Source organism: Gavialis gangeticus, unplaced genomic scaffold (genome assembly GCF_001723915.1).
Source record: "Gavialis gangeticus isolate Ggan-Ray unplaced genomic scaffold, GavGan_comp1, whole genome shotgun sequence".
Taxonomy (NCBI): Eukaryota; Metazoa; Chordata; order Crocodylia; family Gavialidae; genus Gavialis; species Gavialis gangeticus.
Genome location: NW_017729023.1, coordinates 1,367,181 through 1,390,820, shown reverse-complemented (window position 1 = coordinate 1,390,820; position 23,640 = coordinate 1,367,181). Strand labels below are relative to the sequence as shown.

At 40.3% G+C, this 23,640-nt stretch overlaps 1 protein-coding gene across 2 annotated transcripts in view; it reads right to left on the bottom strand.

Annotated features, from left to right (window-relative positions):
• ANTXR2 (anthrax toxin receptor 2) overlaps positions 1-23,640 on the bottom strand; it is a 237,466-nt gene that overhangs the window by 107,367 nt on the left and 106,459 nt on the right. For both annotated transcript variants that reach the window (XM_019516734.1, XM_019516735.1), the window contains exon 10: positions 2,948-3,023. In XM_019516734.1, coding sequence (XP_019372279.1) covers positions 2,948-3,023 — 76 coding nt within the window. The remainder of the gene's footprint in view (positions 1-2,947; positions 3,024-23,640) is intronic.

Below are 23,640 nucleotides of genomic sequence, written 5' to 3'. Positions count from 1 at the left end.
CCCCGCCCCCCCCCCCCCCCAGTCCCTCCCCCCCCCAACCCACAGCCCCCGTACCCTGCCAGTGCCCCTTACTCCCAACCTACAGCCCCCCCCACCACTGGTGCCTCATTTCCAACCTGCAGCACCTTCCCCCACCCCCCACCCCGCCAGAGCAGGTCCCCAGCTACCAGGGCTACAGGACCCAGAGGCTGCATCCTGCCCAGAACCTACTCTCTGCCCTTGTGGGTGCCAGCCACAGCCAGCCAGCAGCACCTGAGCCCCAGCTACCACATGTGAAAGGCAGCAGCTGCTGTAGTTGGGGTGGAGGGAGAAGCACGGAGCCTGGCCTTGTCTCCCCTCTCCTGCCTGTGGCTGACATGGCCAGAGTGGAGCTGAGCAGATCCCGTGGAGAGTGAGGGTGGGAGGAGGATGTGGGCTGCCCACTGTGGGGCTCAGGGCTCCCAGCCCTGCTGCCCTCCCGCTGGGTGCATCCACAGTCCAGCAGGTGGGATCTGGCATGGGAGGGCAGCATGGAGCAGGGAGACTTGATGCTGCTACTGCCACTGGGAGCCCCGTGCCAACCACACTGCCATGGTAAGGCACCACCTGCTGGGCGGGCAGGGCACATCACCTTGGTGGTACAGCTGGTGAGGAGCTCCCATCAGTGGCAGCAGCAAAACTGAGTCTCCCTGCCCCGCTTTGCCCTTCCACGCTGGGTCCCGACTGCCGGACTGCAGAGGCAGCCCCTACCCAGTGGTAGTCCAGCCAGGATGCAGCCCCATGCCCTGCTGTCCATGAAGAAATCTGGGGAGGCTATGCTGCCCTGACACATTACCAATGGGCATGCCTGGACTGTACCCAGATGGTCCCCAAGCCCTGGCCCTCCAACTACCCCCTCGCCCAGTCCCACAAATTTATCTTTATCCAGCTGCCAGGGCGGCTACCACCACCCTGCCTGGCTGTACTGCCAACGACATGTGTGTCAATGCATACATGCATGTGGTGCCTTCTACCTCCCATCGCCCTCCCCAGCTCCTCACAGCCCCAAGTAACCTCTATTCTGGCAGCAGTGAGGGAGAAAATTGACTTTGTAGCTCATTATAATCTACTTGATTCTTTCTGAACTCTTCATTCTGTAGGTGTTAATGACCCTCTCTCTTTTTCTGTAATTCTGCTGTCTGTTAGCTGCTCTGCCAACCTACAAGGGACATTCATGGTTTCTCACTTTAAAGGGGAAAATCCACATTTTTTCATGGGAAATGGAAAACCCAGATCCCTGATCATCATATAACACAACATATATTAAAGGTACGTCTCTTGTTTGTATTCATAAAACAAAACAAAACAAAAATCAAGCTTCCTAAAGCATCTGGATAGCACACTGAAAGTTATTTCTACATCTGAGCTAATGTTCACCTGAGTTAACATTTCCATACCTGATTAATGTTTCTCGTTAGAGTGAAAAAAAAATCTGTAGGACTATGAAATGGGAACTACATTACTAGGAGCAGCTAACAGACAGCAGAATTGCAGAAAAGGAAAGAGGGTCATTAGCACCTACAGAATCAAGAGTTCAGAAGGAATCAAGTAGATTATAATGAGCTATGAAGTCAATTTACTCCCTCAGTGCTGCCAGTATAGAGGTGTCATGGTCACTGCCAGGCAGTGACCAAGAATCAAAGGGGTGTGCAACTGCACCAGCACAACCCCTCTCCAGATCTTCCCCCTGGATGTTGTAACTAGATCAGTGAATGACTATATCACAAATGTCTCTTTTGATGTAGTTGTATTTATACCTGCTCTGGAGGGCAGGTCCCTACAGAGGTGGAAGCCACCCAGTGGCCTCAAAGCTATAGTTGCACATTGTAGCAACTATAATGCATCGCAACATATTGAGGAAATAATAATGCAGACTGATAAGCACTGCACATATGGGAAACTTAATTCCATTTCCTGACTGACAGGGTACGAAACATTTAGAAGCAGCAAAAAGATTGGCTGGAGGAAGAGGGGGATTTCCCTGGTTTCCCCTTTACAATTAGATTTTCTGTAGAGAATCTAACTTCAGCAATTTCTGAAGAAATTTTCAAAAGAAGCAATGGTGATGAAAAAAGGAAACCCTGTATATATATTACAGAGCACTGCCAGTCAACCTTTTGGCCCCACAGGCCAGATGAGTGGTACAGGGCTGACCCAAAGGCCCTAAGCCACCTCCACCCAGCTCTGCCTACTAGGATTGAGCTCCAGGGCCCCAAACCACCTAGTATCCTTCTCTGCACACTAGGATCAGGCTCTGGGGACCCACACTGTCCTTGCCTGGTCCCACATGCTGGGATTGAGTTCTGGGGCCCTGTCCCACCCTTATCCAGCCCCATGCTCCCAGATCAGCTCCTGCACTGCCCTGTATGCCCAGTCTAATGAGCAGAGCCAGATCCAATCCACAGGCTAGGGACTGAGCACCCCTATTGTCAGGAGACAAGGTCATCCATTTAATCATGCCAGGCAAAACATGTGATTTGTATATTATTTGGAAATTTAACATAATATATATGGAAAAGTTCTTTCAGCATACACTCATGCACAGCAGAATGCTAACTAAACATACTGTTGTCTGCCACTTTTAACAGGAAACGTTAAATGAATCATTTGACATATTATAACTGCAGAAAAGTCTGTTCATTAGCATTCAGTTCATCAAGGACAGACAGTCAGCTGAAGTTTCTTTGGGAGCACTGAATTTCTATATGACAAAGAATCTACATTTATTTAGAATGGGGACTTAGGAGATATTATTATATATCCCTACATTTAAATGTAGTTTTACAGTTCCGTTTTTTAACATATTATTGAAGAGCTATAGCTCTTCTTTAAGATTTTCACACGCACAAGGTTATGTGAGGATAAGGTTATCTATACAAGTATCAAAATTTCCACAGTCCACATTAAATTATGTCCATCTTTTACTTACACATTCTGAAGCAGTAATTGTTAATGAGTCAGTGAAGAAAGACTGTCCATTCAAACTCACTTGAACTTCCATTATTCTGGAAATAATAACAATAAAAAAAATCACAAGTAAATAAATCAGAAAAGCTATACATAGCAGGAAGGAATTTTCCATCAGTCACTCTTGCTTAAAATAAAGCAAGAAGTGTGGTACACCTAGGGTCTGGAAAAAGGGCCTGGACAAAGTTAAAAGACAACTATTTTCCATCAAGACCTAGAGTATTAAAAGTAGGGGGCACCCACTGAAATTCAGTCAGACACAATTAAAACTAACGTGAGTAAGTACTTTTTTAACAGCAGTGCATAGTTAACTTGTGGAACTCATTACCACAAGAGGTTGTAGAAGCAGATAGTACAGCCAGGTTAAAAATGGATTAAACAAAAAGCATGGACATTAGATCTATTAATAGCTATTACAAAGATCAGTCAGAGCTGTATCCTCTGGTTGGAGGCATCTCCAAACCAACGACAGTGGATTCCAGAGATGGTAATGAACAGGAGGTAGATCACTCTAGCTGTACTCAATTCAATACTCTCCCATTAAAGCAGTGGAGGCCAACCTTTCTGGCATGCATGGCAAATATTAAGCCCTGCCCTCTCCCCAAGTGCCTGCCAAACCCCTTCCCCCACCCAATCTTCTGCTCTGTTTTATTATCCCTACCCTATCTACCACTGTGCTGCCAGTTTCATCCCCAATCTGCCACATGCCACAGACAAAGGCCGCCTGTGCCACTTGTGGCACATATGCTGCCAGTTAACAGCCACTGCTCTAAAGCATCCTTTCCTGCCACTGTTAGAAACAGGATACTGAGTTAGATGGACCAGTGGTTTGACCCAGTATGGCACTTCTGCAAGGCCACATAGTGCCACAGTGCATCAGAAGTCACAAAACCAAAAGCATGCACAGTTCTTAGAAAATTCCATAGTGCATCTGCTTTTAGTTAGCTCACACGTTTAGCCATTCAGCTAATATGGAGTTAGCTGCCCAGATTAGAGAATCAAGCATGGTGCTTTGGGTTAACTTACCTTTGCCTTAGTTTATCTGAATGTAAAGTGAGTCTCTTAATAATTAACTACCCATATAGGAACGGTCAGTATTTGAATCCCAGTTAGATATCCTTGAGCAAGAGAGCTATCTACAAGTATTAATCACTCCACACCCCCCAAAAAAAAAAAAAAAACCACACAATGTTCTGAAACAAATTAAAAATCGCCAATAAAAACAACACCGTTATCTCTGTTCAATACAAATGTCTTTAGTAATATGTAGCCAGCATAGCTAAAAATGCTGGCTAATTATAAGTGGTCAAGGCTTTCTATAAATAGTGTATAAATATCATAGCAATGCACGTGGTAAATGGTTTACATTTTTCAAATTAAGCCTAGAAGAAAACAACACATGGTGAATATTAAATAGAAGACAACTCTTCAGCTTCTCTGGCTCCGATTCACATGATTCAGACAGTTCTTAAAATCATGGATATAATTAAATAAAAATGTAGATAGCATGATTAGTCATGTATACCACTTATGTCATTTTTTTTGTACTGGCACAAGCATTTTAGTTGCTGTTGAGTTTGAAGCTATTTTAGCGGATTTGTTTCAGGTTTTAGGAAAATTGTATTAAGTTCTTTCTATTACAGAAACGTATTTTAAGCGGTCTGTTTTATGAACTGTGCTGCCAAGTGAAAGGAAAAACCTTCAGTTTCTTTATAAACTGGAATGGTTAAACTAGTAAAGAAAAAATAAAACTTGAACTTCCAAAAAGGAGGACTCCTTCATCCCCCTCTCTCCCACCTTACACACACTATCCTTTTCCTAAGAAAAGCATAAACCCATGAGTCAAGACATTAAGAAGTATGGTTAACTTTTTTGTTGTTGTTTGTACCTTTCCAGTTTTTTGTACTTTTAATTTTGTTCTGACAATTCTTTCCAGTTCTAGATACATGCAGAAAAGAAAGCACTGAAATACGTTCTTCTTCTTATAATATTTCTAACCTGTTCAAAAATACACTAAGGGCACATCTACATGTTCATTAATGCACCATAATTACTATGGATTAAGTTAGTAACTGTAATAAAAGGTACTAACTTAATGCACAGTGCAGATGAATGCCACTGCGCATTAGTGCAGATGAATGCTTTTTAAGTAACGGCAATGCGCATTAGACTAAATCTACCATGCATTAGAACATTAGTACGGTTTTTCTCAGCCACACGAAAGCACAGTAGAATTAGTTTTCCATGCATTAAGCATCTTAAGCGTCCTAAGAGTTTAATGAGAAATCCTGTAAGGATTTCCAACAAGATCTGCATTCTGGTCTCAAAACCAAATCTGCACTTTGTTTAGGTTTGTATAAGTTTATAGGAGCCAAGGCCTTGATTCACTATTGTATTTAAACCTGTGATTAACTTTTAAGAACAAACCTTAAAGGTGAAATCATGGCTCCCAATTAAATCAAAGGCAAACTGTCAACTGTTGTCAGTGAGCTAGGATTGCACCCTAACTATTCAGCTAAATAGGATTAGATTTTGCACATCATAACATGAGCGTTGACCTTAACACACACAATCAAAGTTTGCTCTCCAGGGTCTGGGACAGAAGTTTCATAAAAAGGTTTGACCCAAATCAGTTAAGTTTGATACTACATTCAGCCAGGTTTATCTCAAACCAGTTTCAGCCATTTTGAAACTGGTTTATGTGCACTGAGCTTCTGTTCTGTTACAGATTTAGACCAGTTTCTGATCACTTAAATCGGTTTGTGTGTACTTTCTGTCCCTAGCCCTGGTCACTGAGCCAAAGGCTCCTGAAGTCAACGGAACATCTATAGTACTTACTTACTGTGCCAAGCAATGCCATGCTAAAATATTCTCCACTGCTCCATATACACAACTTCCCGGACTGGAAACAATGTAGCCTGCTACATCCAGTCTAATTAGCTTTGCTCAAAGATGCCCCAATTAGCCTGAGAATGCTACACTGCTTCGAGGGGTACTGCCTTGCATGGGTACAAGCATGTCCATAGAAATTATTTTCACTGACTTCAACGGGTTCTGGATCAAGTGCTTTTATACCCCTTTAACTCTATTAGGTTAAAGATGGTTCACAAGCATAATTGAGAGAAGAATTCAACCCACAAGTACTAATATGAATTAATTGCACAGGATCTTTTATGGCTTGTAATTTTAACTGAAACACATTCAAAGAGAAAAGATAATCCCTCACATTTTCATTTTTTCCTCTTTTCTTGTTTGCCTACTTTAAGCATGAGTCGCACAGTAAACATGTGCTACAGAACATAAACACTCCAGGAAGTTCTTCCCTTAGCTACACCCAAGAAAATACATTCACTTCAACTGTTTCATGAACATAAAAGATGATTTGTCCCTTCACATTTTACAAAGATTTCTTGTAGCAGTAATAAGAATAGGTAGTTAATTCATGGAGGCTTTGCTGCTTTATTTTTCCAGACCTTACTGTGCCCTGCACTCCAAGTTCTGCTGCCAGTGGTTTGTTTTGTGATTTTGAGCAAACCATTTCACCTCTCAGCATCAGGTTAAAATGACTAAAATAGGGATAAAAACATTTAATCTGTCTGCTTTACAAAGAGTTTCTGTTTATTTGTTGGGATAGCGCCTTGATCATATGCAGCATTATATAAGTACTCTCAAGTAGTCTTATTCTGAAAGAAAATCAAGTATATTGTAATTACTTACAGCACATCAGCTAGTAGTATAGTGACAGTTCTTATCAAAAGACACCGCTTCAGTGAGAATGTACCTAATCAAGCAAACTCAGGATTCAGGCCGGTAAGAAGAAATCAAATCAACATCTCCAATCTTCAGGAGTAAATCAATTTGATAAAAGATCACTTTCAGGTTGATGTTGGATTCTTATACATACATTTGCAAAAGAGACCGAGAAAACCTCTACTTCAAAGAAGATGGTAGTTGGCTTATCCCTATTTCAGACATGAAGTTACAATATGAAGTAAACACAATGCCGATACCAGTTTCTGAAGTTATCATTTTTTTTTGTTTCAAATGATGACATTTCTAAAATAGTTTATTCTACACGCATTATAATTTCTTTTGTTTGATTTTTTTAAAAATACAATGAATCTCTACCTCCCATTCAGAATTAGGGGCACAGAAATCTGTAAAGGAGCAATTATTTTATTCTAATATTTAAAATGAAAACTTGGCTCCATTTAATTCAATAGCACAATTTTCATTTTCTTCACTGAGGTCAGGGTTTAACCCAGGGAACAACATCCTGTAACAGGGGTTAATGAACTTCAGTATCTATACCAGTGGGGCCATAAGCAAGGGGTTCACAGGTTGGTTTAAAGTAGTGTTAAAATAAGAACCCATTGTAGCTACAGTGATCAATTTTCAAAGGCCATTCATGAAGTAATATGAATTTTAGATGCAAAATATTAGGTTTTAAAAATCAGAGACCTTGCATTATAATATACACATGGAAACAGGGTTTTTTTTTGGGGGGGGGGGTTGTTTTGTTTTGTTTTTTTATCTCCAGTGATACCTGAAATTTGTTAAAAATTATATTTTTGGTGCTCTCTCAGCCCTTCTCTACAATTTGAGCCAATCCCACAGTCCTTTGTTGGGTAAAGTGCTCACTGAGGCAAACAGAATTTTGGCCTCACCACTGAATGAGAATGGCTGAATCTGGCCAACAGACTGCAATTATCATTTTCACTGCACCGTACCAAGTTATGGGTGAAAATTCAAACCAGTTTTAGTTGCTCATTCTTCCTATCACTCATTTTGCTTATTTTCAAAATGTGGACATGAAAGACAATCTGTAGGAATTACAGGTTTTTCCATCTTGGTAGTTCCCTCCTGGTACTTGGCAACACTGGCCTTTCTACTGAAGTGCTTTGTATACATCAGGGCAGTAAAACTTTCTAACACTATTTCATCATCTTCCGTTCCTTTCTGGCAGTTAGTTGACTTGTTCAATGTGCTACCGGCAGTCCAAAACATATAAAACAAAAATGGAAAATGTCTCAGTGACTGAATGCCACTGCCAGCTGTAGTAACTGAAAGGTCAGTTGTGTATTCAGGTTCTCCTCTTTTTTTTTTCTCTCCTTTCTTTTTCAGCTGGGCTACTGGAAAATAAAACACATCAGCAGCTATGCAAGCAACTGAACTTTTTAGGGACATATTCTCCATTAGGTCTGCAGAATGACTAACTCCTAGGAATGCTTACTTACATAGTAATTCATTCACTTTTATTGCTGTATTCCAAACATCACAATGCAAGGCTCCCTGATATAGGATACACATAACAGAGCAGAACTCCACCTTTTCGCAGCCCATTGTAACACTTACTATCCCAATCTCCCCATTCTGCTCCCAGACTCCTCACATCATACATGTTCATTTACTCCTCTGGAGAAGCAAGAAGAACTAGCTGCCTTTGGTAGCACATCCTGAAAGAGTGAACTATTAGCTGATGCACCTAAGTTGAGGTTGTTCTAGCACCACACATAGAGAGACAGTTTCATCAACTCATTAAGCATAATATTTTTAGATTTCTCTGAAAACTCCAGCCGTTAAGTTAAGACTACCCAACACCCTATACGTCCCACTGCTACTGAGAAAGGATGTTTTCATTGTTTAGTGCTTGAGGCCACAGGCAACTATTAGTATTTTCCCCCTATTCTTTATATAGAATCATTCCATGGTGTGGTGTTGAATATTTTTTAATTTGCCAGAAGTTGGAGGGGCCAGATATTTGTATTTCTCCTGAGGCATTTCATTATTTTTTCTAGCAGAAGTTTTTTTGGCTTCTATATTAATGCTGTCCCTCAGGCATGTTTTCCTAGCTGGGACCTGGTACATCTATGCTGAAACATAGTAGGCTTGTACAGTTTAGTTAATTACAATTGAAGTTCTGTTTTGTGTTAATAAGCCAGTGTCACAGGAACAACTCTGGAACTTCAGGCATCCAGCCATGGTTTCAGAACACTGTGCTGCATACCACCACCTGCACCAGTCATACTGCATATGAGAAAACACTTAATGTACAGAAGTGGGAAAATGAGTTATTAAATAAAAATCATCCCTTTTTTGTGGAACCAACACTGATGAAGCTACTTTCACTGTAATTAGGATTTATCATACTTACTTGAATCTAAGATGAGGTGCTCCCCCATCAGCATGGGGGGAAGCCCCTAGTCTTAGATTTGTATATAAAGCAGAGCAGGGGGGAGAGGGGGAGGGGGTAGGCAGCTGCTGCACTCTGACTTTGGCCCTAAGCCCAGGTCAGGGCCAGAGTCAGACCCACAGCAGCCTCCTGGCCCCTCCAGCTTCTGCCCACCCTCACCACCTCATTGTCAGACGTGGCTTGGCTTAGCCGCAGGTCGGGTTCCCTTGTGGCCACAGAGCACATGAAAACCCTGTCCCTGCCTGGCAAGTCAGCAGCACCAACACTGCTGTACGGCCCAGCAAGGACTGAGCTTCCATGTACTGTGTTCCAGGAGGGAGCAGAGCCCATCAACATCTGACAGTAAAGGGAGCAAGGAGGGGACAGACTGTGGGGATCTGGGTGTGGGTGGGTAGGTGCTGGTGGCAGGAAGCCTGCAAGGGGGAAGAATGGTGGGGCAAAGGGCAAGAGAGCCATCAGACCACCCTAGCCATCTGACCACCGCCCTCTCCCCCCCCAGCTACTATTTTCCCTACTGTAGCTGTGTAGTGGGTTGAAGGGGGCAAATTTTAAGCAACCCTCAATAATTAGCTTCTATCCCCCGAAAATTATAACATATTTATAAATTTTGCATGTATAGAATCCGATTGTTGGGGGGCTGTCTTAAATTCAGGGTTGACTTTGATTTGAGTAAATGTGGTAATTCTGCTCCCACTGAAATATTAAGACCGCCTTACACCACTCTTAAAACATATATAGAATACCCATATGTCTAAGTGAGAATCAGACCCAAAGGTAAAAACTCCCGCTGATATCAGCAAGAGCAGATTTAGGTCCCTTGTGCCATTTGCCAAGCTGGTATTATCAGATTGCATGTTCCCCCAACCTTTGGCTGTCAAATATTGTGACAAAAATCTCAAGCAACAGGCTCACTGAACACATCAACTATCAACTCAAATATAATAAACTAAGGACAACCAATTTCTATATCAGCTTCCATTTTGATATACAGCTGCAGGGAGAAGCCATTTGAGATTTTCATAGGAGTTGATCATGTTCTTTTAGTTCCAGAAGCTATAGAGTGAACTCATACAGATAATTATCTCATCCTCAAAACGATGAACATGTCAAGATACAAAAATCATTTCTTTCCTGAAATTGTCATGTCTGGGGGATATGAGAAATAGTTTATTTATTTTGATTTCTTAGTACCTATGTATTGTGGGCACTCTGTACTTCACTTGAACTAAATAAAGTCTTTAAATTTAAAGTAAAAAAATTCCTGGAGGTATGTCCATAAACTGCCAGTCCATGGTGATACTAGGAATCCTTTAAATATTTCCCACATCTTAAACACCCTACTTTCCCAAATACTCAAGAAAAAAAAAAAAAGAGATTTAGAAATATATTAACATTCACCATCTATTAGTAAGTGTTTTAAAAAAATAACATCTTAGCTTATAACATAGATTTAAACACTAATAATGCACCATAATATGCTTTTAAAAAATTACTGTGACTTTTGAAAGTGGGTAGTGATTTTAGGTGCCTTGATTTCTGATTGCTAATTTTCAGATTAGGCCCTTTTCAAAAGGGTCTAAAGTTGGACACCCTAAGTAATTGGTTATTTTTGAGAATCTCAGCCACAGACTGATAATATGAACTGTTTCTTTCCTTGGACAGACTGCATGACTAAAACCTAAATGTATTTTAGACTTCAAACTGCCTGGAACCAATCTTTAGAGCTGCTCTAAAAACATCTGCACACAACAAATATTTGGTTGCTAGGGCAAAGTGGTTTTGTAAATCTACACAGATGCATCGATCTTCAAGTGATTATTTATTTGCTTCTTTAAAACACTGCCCACAACATGCTAACTGCTTTACAAACACTCTAGGAAGTGGTTTGATCTAGCATTTTCAAAACTTTAAGACATCTAAGTATATCCAGTTGACTAGCTGTGAAGTCCCTTTAAGAATGTTGCATCCTTTAAAAAGGATGCTGTGTATTTCTGATGCGCGCTGTTACCCATTCATTGATCCAAGTTACATACTTCAGCACAGTTAAAATTTCTTCCCAGACATTTGGAATCTCTCTTTTGCTCAAGCCAAATACCCCTGAGCTAAAGTTGTAAGTATTTACCAAATACGAACCAAAGCAAAATGGATGAGAAACTTCTGAACAGACCACTGCATAAATTACCATACAGTTGCCAAACGGCATATAAAAAAACCCACAAAATTCATTCAATCATAAATAGGAGACCAAAAGTGAGTCAGGTCTTCAACTGGTGTAAATCAGTATAACTTCACTGACTTCAATGGATCTAATCCACTTAAGCACATAGTTGATCTGTCCCACAGTCCCTATAAGTGACTGCAGTAACAACAGTGTTAAGATTACATTAATGTAACATCAAAAATTGAGCCAGTCAGAACATTTTAGGTGAAATAAAGTTCTCGCAAAATGCACTGTTTCATCAAAGCCTGTGCAGAAATGTTTTTCACAGAGAAGACAAGACAGGGTGGAGCAGGCATAGGGGAGCACTCTATCATTTAATTGTTAGGGCACTCACTAATTTGGAATATATGAAGCCTGCATTCAAGCTGCTGTCCTGCCTGAATAAGAGTAGAACTCTCTTATTTAAATCTGCTCATGCATCCTAGGATGCTGCCCTAACTACCAGACTACACTCACAACACCTCTTCCTAAGGTGGCACACATTTCCAATGTGAATAAAAACAAATCCTCAAAACTTACAAGTTGCAGAGAAACAAAATTTTCATTCTTGGGTCAATTCCCATTATAAACCACAAAGACTCAGGAAACAGAAATAATGAGGTTGCTGTAGCAACATAACAATGGCCTTCATTTGCCCCCTATAATGACAGGTCCAAAATGCATTAAACATCCTGTATGTGTTTTATTGTGTTTTATACACGTAGGAGAGAAGCAGTAGCAAGAGTTAATAAACAGACAACTGAGATTCGCTGGTTCTGAGCTCAGATTTCAAGGGCTGATTTCCTCCAAATACTGCTGGCTTCTTGCTGTCTGGTGCAGCAGCTGGAATGAGCCACCTGAGGCTTAAGGAAGAGCTATTAGAGTCCCTTCAAGCTTGTTCCTATTATATGTAGCTTGAGGACTCAACAGCAACCATTCCCAATCTTCCCACAATGCCCTTCCCTAGCAATTCTATGCTTGTCTAGTCAACTCCCCCTCAACACAAGCCCATGGGACTTCAGGCACTTAAACTTGAGCCACTGTTTATATACAATTAACTGGTATATGTATCCACCACAGTCTAAATATCACTTTTAGTTCTAGTATATAAAAGTTTTCCAGTAGATTAGAGTTTTGTGGTTAGTGTTCTACAATACTATAACATGTAATTTTTCACCTCCCATACCTAAAAATAACTGGTGGTATTTTACTTGTACTTTTCTTTAAAATGTCACTTTCCAGCCAGCGGCCATCCATGAAATTTCTTTTCTCTTTTATTTTCAGGTATTGATGCCCAACTGAAAATATGAGATTATAATAGAACATGTTTTACCATTTGAAACTTCAGTGACCACTATGATAAAAAAATTAACCAAAAATGGATGTCAAACAAGTCCTAACAGTCCCCACTCTTCCTGTTCTTTATGTCCAGTGCTGTTTTATTGTTACAGAAGAGGAATATGGCCTACTGCCATATGTCAGTACAGCTCTGGTCTAAGGAATTTCATACTCTATGAAATACAGCTGACATTTCAATCCACAGTAACCTATTTGCAAAGTATTCATTTGCTCCTTACTTTATGAGTATCCAATAAAAGATTGCCATTTTATGATCCATTAAAAAAGATGAAAAAATTAAATAAAATTGTGAAAGCCATTTGCTGCAAGTAATAAATAATTTACCTCCAATTTTCACGCACTGAAAATTAAACTGGCAACTGCTCAAAAAGTTATTAAAATTATGGTGACTAAAGATATTTTGGAATCAAGTGCCGGCATTAAAATAGCTAAAATCCTGTTCACAGCCTTAGGAAAAAAAATTGTGGACTTATGCATTAATAGAGTGAAATTTGTTTCAACTATACATCAGTAAAGAGCATGTCATTTTAGTCCAGATTTGATACTGGTAAATCAAGAATGCACTGTGTATGCATGTGTATAGATTAGATGGTTATATATCAACAGCACCTGAAGAGTTTTACCAAAATCTTCTTATGCATGAAACCAAATGTTATTTTCTGAGACAGGTACTGAACTCTCGGCATGTTGATATTAGGAACAGATAATGCCCCTGGCACACATTCATTTAATGGTGCAATGGAATCTGATCCCAACAACCACACAACCTTTCATGCCATCATGATCCTGGACTCCCTTTGCACCAGCAAGTTGAGGAGCCAGGTACCCACATCCCAGCACAAACCATGCAGTCCCAGGGCCAGAACCAATAATCAGTTGTTGGGTCCCAGCTTTGAGAGTCTCAAACTAGCTCCATCCCAGGACTGAAACCAAAAATCAGCTACCTTTCCACAAGTTTGATTTAAGGTGCAATGGAACCCATCTATAAAAATATTTCAAATATTTTGTGGCATATTTTTGTGTCTGGGTTCACATTTTGTCATGCCATTAACTGTCTGAGCAAATGGCTGGTTACTAGTTATGGCACAATCAACAGGTTAGTCACATTGCAAGTGTAACATCTGTCCGGGGCCTAAGGGACTACCTTCACCTTACGACCCATCATGATCCCTAAGGTCAGCTGAGAACCACCTCCTGCAAAGACCATAAATGTGCCAAGCCCACTTGGCACAAAGTATAGGAAGTTGTTCTCATCAGTTGCTCCTCAGCTCTGAATGCCCTCCTTCTTGAAACCTGCCAGAGCCCAAGCCTAGGTATCTTTTGAAAGCACTGTAGGACCCTCCTATTTGAGCAGGCATTTAGCAATGAAAAGCTAGGCTGAAAAATTGTTTAGGAGGTTTCTATCATATGTTCTCTCTAGTTCCATAAGCCCTTTTCTTATTTTATAAGTCATTCTCTTCTCCCATTTTAGACTGTCCTGAGCATCTCTTGGAAAGGGTGGATTATAGAGCAAATAAATACAATGGTAAAATAAAATAATATTCAGCACATGCATCCATTTTTCTCTATTACAAAACGACATCCCTGCCCCAGCCCTCTCCACCCCCCAAGTCACACCATTCTGACAATCTGTGATTATAAAGTGAAAATAAATTATAGCCACGGTCCTTTTTTTTTTAGCTGCTTTACATTGTTAGAGGGATGTAAATGGGACTGAATAGGTATGTTAACATTGCCCACAGATTTTTACCTATGAACAGATATGGAATGGACGAAGTATTGATCTAGGTCAATATTATGTTCTTAATCCTACATTCAAATTTATGGTAACATAAAATCCATCTAGGTGCATCCAACTTCAGAACAAGGACATACCTTAGTAAATAACACTTGGCACAAAAAATAGCCCTAGTACAAAGAAACTCATCAGTTGCATACTCTGCCACTACCTCCTCCTCTACACTTCTCTCCATTAACATATGAACAAAATATTTTTTCCCTAGTGTAAAAAACAGGTTTTTTGTTTTCTGGGTTTTTTTTAAATACACATTTTATGTATCAGTTTGGAAGATTGTTTCTTACTAACACTGCCTTCTATAGTCACATTTGATGTCCTTTGACTAGTTAGAAGTCACTTTTTTACAGAGGAAACATTCTTTCTTATGTCTATGTAAAACCAGCTCGATGAAAAAAAATTACAGATTGAAATGTTCCAACTTGAGTGGCTTAACTGAGTACCTAAGCCTACTTTGGTATCTGAATTAGTGGGCTGATTTTCAGAAAAGTGGACTCCTTTCACTAAAGTCTTTACAGTACATGGGTGTTCAAAACCTATGAGAATCAGACCAGTTATTTAGACGCTGATGGGAATAACAGTGACCTTTGTAACAAGCCAACAAAGAGGAGTAAGCGTGTTCAGGCACTTCTTGACTTCTCTGCAAAAGTGAACCATCTTGCAGGTTTTTAATACTAAAGAAAAGCAGCCTTGGTGGAGCTATGATTATCTTCTCTACAAAGGCTGACAGATGTGGGTGAGAAGTGGTGTTAATAAAGTGGTCTGTCCCCTTAACAAGCAGCAGCCAGCCCAGGTAAATGGGTTTCCCTCCTATTGTAATAACAGGGTTTAGTTTTTATTCATTTGCCTATTTGCTTGCAATTCCTGAGGCGCTCCTCATAGAGCAACACCCCACCTCCCACTGCCTGCTGCCAAAGCCAGCAAGCTAAGCAATCTGGAACAAGCGGATGGAGACTTTGGTCCACTGCTCAGGCTAGAGACCGACATGACACATAAATCATTAAAAGTAATCAGAAACCAGTTCAAATTTACAACACAGCAGAAATTCAGTGCACATAAACTGCTTTCAAAATGGCCAAAACTGGTTTACAATAAACCTGGATGGATGTAGTATCAGACTTAACTGAGTTAGGTTAAATTGCTTTATCGAACTTCTGTCCCAGAACCCTTCCAGATTCAAGTTAACTCAGTCCCCCAGCATACCAAGATGCTTTGCAACTCCCCTGCAAACCTTCCCTCAGTGTAGGTGGGCTAGCTTTGGCCCAAGCTGTCTGGTCTAGCAAAGCAGGGAGGTATACACTAGCCTTCCCCAGCTTACGGCCTTAGCCACTACAGGCAAGTGGCTGCATTTCCAGAATCAAAGTGAATGTCTGCTCATTTGCTTCTCAGTTCAATCTACACAATTTAGACTAACCTGAAAATATTGAATCAATTCAGCCCCTGACTTTTTTATTGTCTGAACTTAGCCTCAATGTATCAAACACTAGCCCTGGCACAAAGAGGGCCGTAATCAGTGTTAACCTATAAGCCTTGAGTAGATTACTTTCCCCTGAAGCCCATGGGGGGCCTGACACCACATTATGACCCTCTGGGTGCATCTACACAAGATGTTTACTGTGCAGTAGACTAATTAGCTGCACAGTAAAATGTCTCAGCAGCTACACATGCACCCTTATTAGACTGGAGTAAACTAATTAACTCCATAGCATGATACTACTTGTAAATACAAATACCATCTTGCTACAGAGCAAAAAACTCTACCACAGAGCAGGTATAGACACTGCCCCAACTGGCTGGGGCAAGAAGGTACTTTATTGTGTGGGCTGCCTGCCAGGTAGCCCTGCACTGAAGCACCATTGTGCCCCAGCCAGCCCCTCCATAGCATATAGAGCTGGGGTGAGAAGCCCCGGGCCGGCAAGCTGACCCCCACCAGATCCCCTGCCAGCCAGGGCTGGTCCACCCCAACTCAGCATGCTTCATTTCTGGGTGCATGTTCAAATGGCAATAAACTCTGATGTTTCACATTATTACTTCACATTAATTGCATATAGACATGTCCCCTGGGAAGTACAGAGTGTTATTCCTTAACCAGTGCTTATTACAAAGCCATTCTTAGTCCTGAGTCACAATATGGCTTCAGATGCCTAACTTTAGACAGCCAAGTTTGAAAATGTTGGCAATCATCTTCAATGGTTCAGAGAAACATTAACACGTAAATCCCCACACAGATGCCACAAATTTCCCTTTTTGTGTTATGGATGACAACATTTAAGATAGAGAGAGTCCTTACCATTCAGCAAATACGGATAGATCTTGATCCCAATGAAAGAAGGTGCTGCACAGATATGATTCATGAAGTAAGGGACAAAAAGTAATATTTGAAGAACAGAGCCTCTCAAAAGCAGACTGACTCTCAAGAGAAATGGAGGGAAGCAGAGAGAGAAATACTGTATTTCCACAGCTCCTTGAAGGCAAAAAATGCTCCACAAATTGCTTCTGCAGCTTTAATGTGGCAGATACTTCTCTTGTTGCCTTCCTCTGACCCAGGTAAGACTGGTTTAGAGGACCATGCAATCATATTTTAGCAGAAGCTTTAGCTGCAGCAGGACACAACGAGCTCCACAGAGCTGTGTTTCAGAACACGCCAGAACTCTGGTATGGGTCTACTGTGCCCAGGGCCACCTGTGCCTGGAAAATTTGTGTTACTCAATAGCGAACACAATCGGCACCACAGATGGTTAATATTCTACAACTGTGATATGTTTGCTCAGATTCTTGATAATGCAGTGGTTATAAAAATTAATATTGTATTTTTCCCCAAAACAAGATTACCAATCCCATATGCAAAGCCAGTTATTTTATTTTTTAAGGAAATAAAAACAAAATTCAGTCTTTTCTTAATCCTCTTTGTTTAGCAGCACATAAAGCTATACCAAAATGCAGGTGCCTTACAACTCCGTATTAGAGTCACAGCATCAAAATCCCTCTACAGCCTGTGATGTACTGCATATTCGTCTTGTATTTTCTGTATGGAATTAGTAGAAGTATAAAGGGTCTTAAAATATTTCACTGCCTGGCAGCACTGTGAACTTAAGACACGGAATTGAAAGACAGAAGTGCAATAGCTCTGATCTCATGGAATCATGGGAAACTGCAGTACCATGCTATGCAATGTCATTATTATGTTAAATTAGTCTATTAATTCAGCTCCAAATACTATGGCCACTGCATAATATTAAGCACTTAGTTCTGCTCACGCAGTCTTTCCTAATGCACTGGGAACAATGTGTGCCCTATTGAGGAAAGTGAAGGACTGCATTAGAAATTACTAGTGATCTTAACATAAGATCCATATGTCTTAACAGCCAGTATGCCTACACAAGTCATTGAAGATGTTTCCATCTGTGAATATTTCCCATTATAATCTAATCTCATCAAACCAAATGTGTTTTGAAAATATTTCCTAAGTTAATATTTATAGTAGACATTCACCCCAGTACTACTGCTTCTAGAGTGGTAAACTTGCACAGCCTTCCAATTCAAAATTCCCAAAGTATTTTTATAAGAATTTCAAAGCTTGAACTCAAATATTTTTTTTTTCTTTTTTGTCCTCTGCGGTCACATACTACAGAGATGGCCAACAAGGAAAAAAGCTGGTAAGGCACTGGTGATGAAGTCATGTGCCAAGCCGATGGATGCCAATAATGATGACAGTGCCTCTGAAAGCACCTGCAGGAGCCCAGAAAGCAGAAGCACTGCAGGTGCCGGACAGTCTGGTTAGTCTGAACGGTCTCCACTGAATAATATGTGGAAGGGAAAAGTGTAATTTAAAGTAAAGAGAAGTGTTGGCACAAGAACAATTAGATATAAACTGGCCATGAATAAATTTAGGATGCAAATTAGAAGAAAGTTTCTGACCAGCAGAAGGAGATTCTGGCCTTCAGTGAGGAATAGTAGAAGCAAAAAAATCTACCTGGTTTGAAAACAGAGCTTGAGACATTTCTGAATGGGATTACTGGTAAACAGCAAGGTTGCCTGTGATACCAGGAAAGGATGAAGAGAACAACTAAAACATCCCTTCGCCTTAAGTTGTTGGCAGCAAGGAAACACTGCTCTACAACCTAGGAATGAAGCCTTTGTCCTTGATGGACAGTGAGGACCAGCACAAAAGTGACAGATCCATTATCAGTGAAGGTTGACACCATCTCCCTTCAGCATGGCACAACACCTGCTTGTCATAAGGAAGCACATAGATTGCTGCCAAGGGAGCCACCTCCTGCCTTGACACCTTGCCAATTATTGACTTGTATTTAGCTCCTTTGTGTGAGAAAAGTGAATGAGTAGGTTTTCAATACACAACATGAGATAAGGCATGCTGCAAAGATTTTAAAAAATAGATGCTTACCCACTCTTGAAAGAATAAATAAGTGGCCTAGTATGCAAAGGCACTGAGCATTCAATAGCTCACACTGAAGTTAACGACGAGTTTTCTTCTGTGAGCAAACTTAGACCCAGAAATTAAAAAAAACAAACAAACCACTCTCAGGCTAGGTAAACTTAACTCATCTAGCAAAGCAAAAGAAATTGAACAGCAGTGCAGTAGTTCAGAGCAGGATAAGAAATGCTGAGTGCCTCTCAGAGAGCACTTATCAGCACCTCTATGATTCAACAGTCCTCAAGCCACAATGACAAATTTCATCCGGCTCTTGAGACTCAGCCTCTGAACTTATAGTATATTCGTCACAAAGCTTACTCTTCCAGCCTATGAAAAAGTGAGGTGTGTTCAAAATAGTATCATTTAAAACAGACACTCCAGAAGTAAGCCTAGTAAAAAACACTAGCTTTCTCTTGCCTCTGATCTTCAGCCCTCTTGTTAGGCTGGAAAAAATAAATAAAAATATACTAAGATAAACACACAATCTTAACTCCAGACTCTTAAATATATTGGGGTCAGGTTTTCTGCTCATGTTAACTAGTGCAGCTCTAAATAAGCTTCACCCATTAATACTACAGAGAACTTTGTTCACCAGTTAGTTATCTAACAGGTTTATCATTATACATATAAAATAGCTTGCATGTATGTATTTGTCTATTATATCAACACGTACTGTCTGCTGTATCACTGATCTGATTTTTTAAGTATCATCATTTAAATATATATTAGGCTTTTTTAATACGTTAAGAAAGTCTGAAAATATAATCTTTGTATTCTCTCTCCATCTGGTGTATGGAATGATGAAATATAAAGACTAATTTTAACTTACAATTGTCATTAAGTTCCTAAATAATGTAGCATTGAAAGGTCACTGTGAAGGATGTGTACTGCAGTGTGATTTTCAGCACTTTAATCCATGCATTGATGGTGATGGTATTGTTGAACTGAAAATGCATGTGTTAAAGGAAAAAGAAACGTGCAAGCTTAAAAATAAGTTAATTACACTTTCTTTGTAGAAATATAAGTCTGCTCGTCATTCACACACAACACCTTACTCATACATACTTCCAAAAGCATTCACGTCTCTTTTGAGAGAGCTAATGATACTGTATCAGCTTCATTTTTATTTAGCTATTTATTTCATATTTGCTTGAAGAATCAGGCCAATGTTTTTGAAAGCACATTTAACTATACCATATGCCTACTTAAATCATCCCTATCAAACAAGTTGTAGGATGAGGCACTGGTTCATTCTGTTCTGTTTTCCCTCCCTTCACAATGTGTTTATGTATATTTATCCAATTTGTTCTGTTCTTCTTGCCAAATTGCAGGTTTGAGATCTCAACTATGCAGGGGCAGCTGTGCTATTGTTAATGTCTTACAAAACAAAGGTCACAGACTGAGCCCATATCACTAGCACTAATGACAGCTGCATGTTAACCATTATGATGTGGCCCTGGAACGATCAGAGTTCGTGGACCTCCAAAGGTAAGAATAAATCTTACCATGCCCTTTGGGCAGCATGAATTTAAGTCTTATTTTAAGCAGTCATTTTTATGCAAATCAGCCTATTGCAACATATATAAATTAAATAAACTGGAAAGTGATCGCTCCCCCACCCCCAACAACCTCCCCAGTTATTGGCAAACAACTTCAGAAAAAACACATATGAAAAATGAAAATATTTGCTGGGCAGGACTAATCGTGTGTGTGTGTGTGTGTGTGTGTGTGTGTGTGTGTGTGTGTGTGTGTGTGTGTGTGTGTGTGTGTGTGTGTGTGTGTGTGTGTGTGCATGTGTGTGTGTGTGTGCGCACGCGAGTGTGTGTGTGCGAGTGTGAGTGAATTACACATACATACACGTTTTGCTCTTAGCTGTAATTGATAAGAATTTCCAGCTGTTCCAGAGTGGGTAGCCATGTATCAAACAAAGAAATATGCTAACACAAGCTGCTGCCTCTTCCAGAAGAAGGTTGTTTCCAAACTCAACTCAGCAACTCCAAATAATGAAACATCTGGGTGGGACTAGTTCAAATGCCTTTTCTTTAGTACAAGGAATCAATCTGCAAAGCTTGTGAATTCAGGCCTATCTGCCCCATGGGTGGCCTAATATATATTCCCTCCTTCCCTGCTGCCTTTCAGACCAGAAGCCAAGAGTCCAAAGTTATTTAAAAGAATGTTTCTTAGGACAACACGTAATTGTTGAAATACCAAAGAGGGAATGCAATAGATGGAGCAGGCTAATGAGATGAGGCACAGGTCCACAGATACAGCTCTGAGACTATACAGCTGGCTTTGAGACTGTCTGTCTAGGGCTTCTCCACCAGTGTGTTGTTAATTATTTAAAAGAGAGAACTGGGGAAATGACTGCCACATCTGTCACCCACACACAGGCAGAACCTTCACTCATTGCAGGACCAGATGTGTTTATTCGAAACATATACTAACTAGCTACTTAATGGGTTAGAAATCTTAGCCAGAAGTTAATTAGGCAAACATATTAAACATCAGTCACCTTACAGGGCAGCGTTGTTGTTGTTGTTGTTATTTTTCTTTTACTCTGAATCAGGTTTCATAAGAGGTCTCATCAGCACCTCCTCCACCAAAAAGAAAACATTAACAAAAACAAAACCATCCTGTAAGGTACTAAGAAATGAAGATATACTTATAAAATCTAGCTACTGACTTTTGTGTCAATATTACACAAAAGTAACACCCCAGTAGGTCACTACTTCAAGGTTAAGAAATAAGTGGTTGTGCCAATGTTTTAAAAAATATACCAATGTATAGAAGGAAGAAAAAAGGTTCCACCCCTGTATGTGCTTGCAAAAGTTATTATTACTCAAACACTGCAAAGAATTGGGGCGGGGGGAGGTTTATTTAGCAGAGTCAAGTCAGAAACTCAGAAAAGGAGGATTTGTTTTAGTTCAGTATATATTATACATATCTCAGAAGATACAAACATTACTACAGCATTTTGCCTGTGTATTGAATGTAGAAATTTTACTGGCCAATATAGCATCTTGTTTTGCACAGGAGATTAAATTCAGAAGTAATTTTAACATTCTGACTTTTAGACTAAGGTCACTGAAGGCAAAGAAATGGGGTACAGAAATAATATGTTCTGTATCTCTGGGAAAGTCCAAGGGACTAGAAAAGGGAAGTTACTCTCTTTCAGTAACATTAGTTCTACCAGCTATTTTATAAAACACCTTTCAGATTATCTTGAATGGGAAACTCTGTCTGTAAAATGAATTTGACTGTTGACAGTACCAAGCACCTCAATGCCTGCAACTCAACTGTGTATGAGCAGCATCCCTTTTCCCCTTCTCTTCCTCTTAAATTAGATGCTGGACTTGAATAAAAATTATATTTCAAAATCTGAAAGTAAGCCTCAGAAAACCCATACTATTTCATGTAACACTTTTCATTATTAGGTTTCAACATACTTAAAGAAAGGAAGTACAAAGCAGCAATGCAATAAGGGTGTTGTTCTTTTGATTGTTCAAGGACATTAAAGTTTGGTGCATAAAGCTCTACTTCATTTTTTTGGCAGTGGACCCTAGACTGAGTTTTTCCTGTAGGTTTTGTTTTTTCTGCATTTTTACTTTTATATAATGTCAGTAGAGGTCAGTGAGTCCCTTCTTTATGTACATTATACAATTGCACATAATACATTTTAAGCAGACACTCCCAATTCTTCTGTCATTTTCAGCTGACGATTTTCAGCAGTAAGCAAAGCCAGAATAAATTCATGACCACACAGAACAACTTGGTGTGCTGCAAAAACCATACAGCCTAGGAGTCATTTAATTCATTCAGTTTCTTCAGGCAGATAAGGTGAGATGCCTCCATCAAGACATGATTTCACTTTTCTTAGGCCTTGTAACAGGGTGGTCTGGCCCTTTAAAGGAAGGCAGACAGCCCTGCAGTAGAAGCCAAGCTGTGGATGATTAGCAAACCATTACAAACCCAAGGGAAGAACGAACAAGCAGCTTGAGCTGGGAAGGAGTATTTGTTGGCTAGAAGAAGACTAAAACCCAGGAAAGCTTTCATCTAGGAAAGGCCAGAACTAAAGGGTTGCTCTTACAGTCTGGGAAAGGGCTAAAGATTTGTCTTACTTGTTTGTTTCAACTAATGATTTTTTTTTTAGGTTATGGGGACTGGCTGATGGGCTCCCAAGTGAACAAAGCCAGACAGCAAGGTTGCTGGAACCCAAGCTTGCTCATGGACTACTGTGCAGACTTTTGGAAGTGCTCTTAAAGAGGCAAAGCCCATCTGCACAGCAGCAGTTGCGCTGACGTGCTTACCCACCCCAATTCATAAAAGCTCTTAAGCACATTTTAAAGCATGTACTTAATTCCCATTAATTTCAATAAGACTTAAATATGTGTGTAGGTGCCCTTTCTATATAGGGTTGTTCTTCTGAATGAGAGGCTGAGTGTAAAAAGCCATACTATCTATTTTGCATGCCAAGAGTTTGGCCTGTAAACACACACACACACACACACACACACACACACACACACACACACACACACACACATGCATGCACACACAAACACACACACACACATATATTGTATATATCGGGGGTGGGCAAAATGCAGCCCGGGGGCTGGATGCGGCCCGCCAGGCCATTCTATCTGGCCTGTGAGGCCCCTAAAAAATATAGA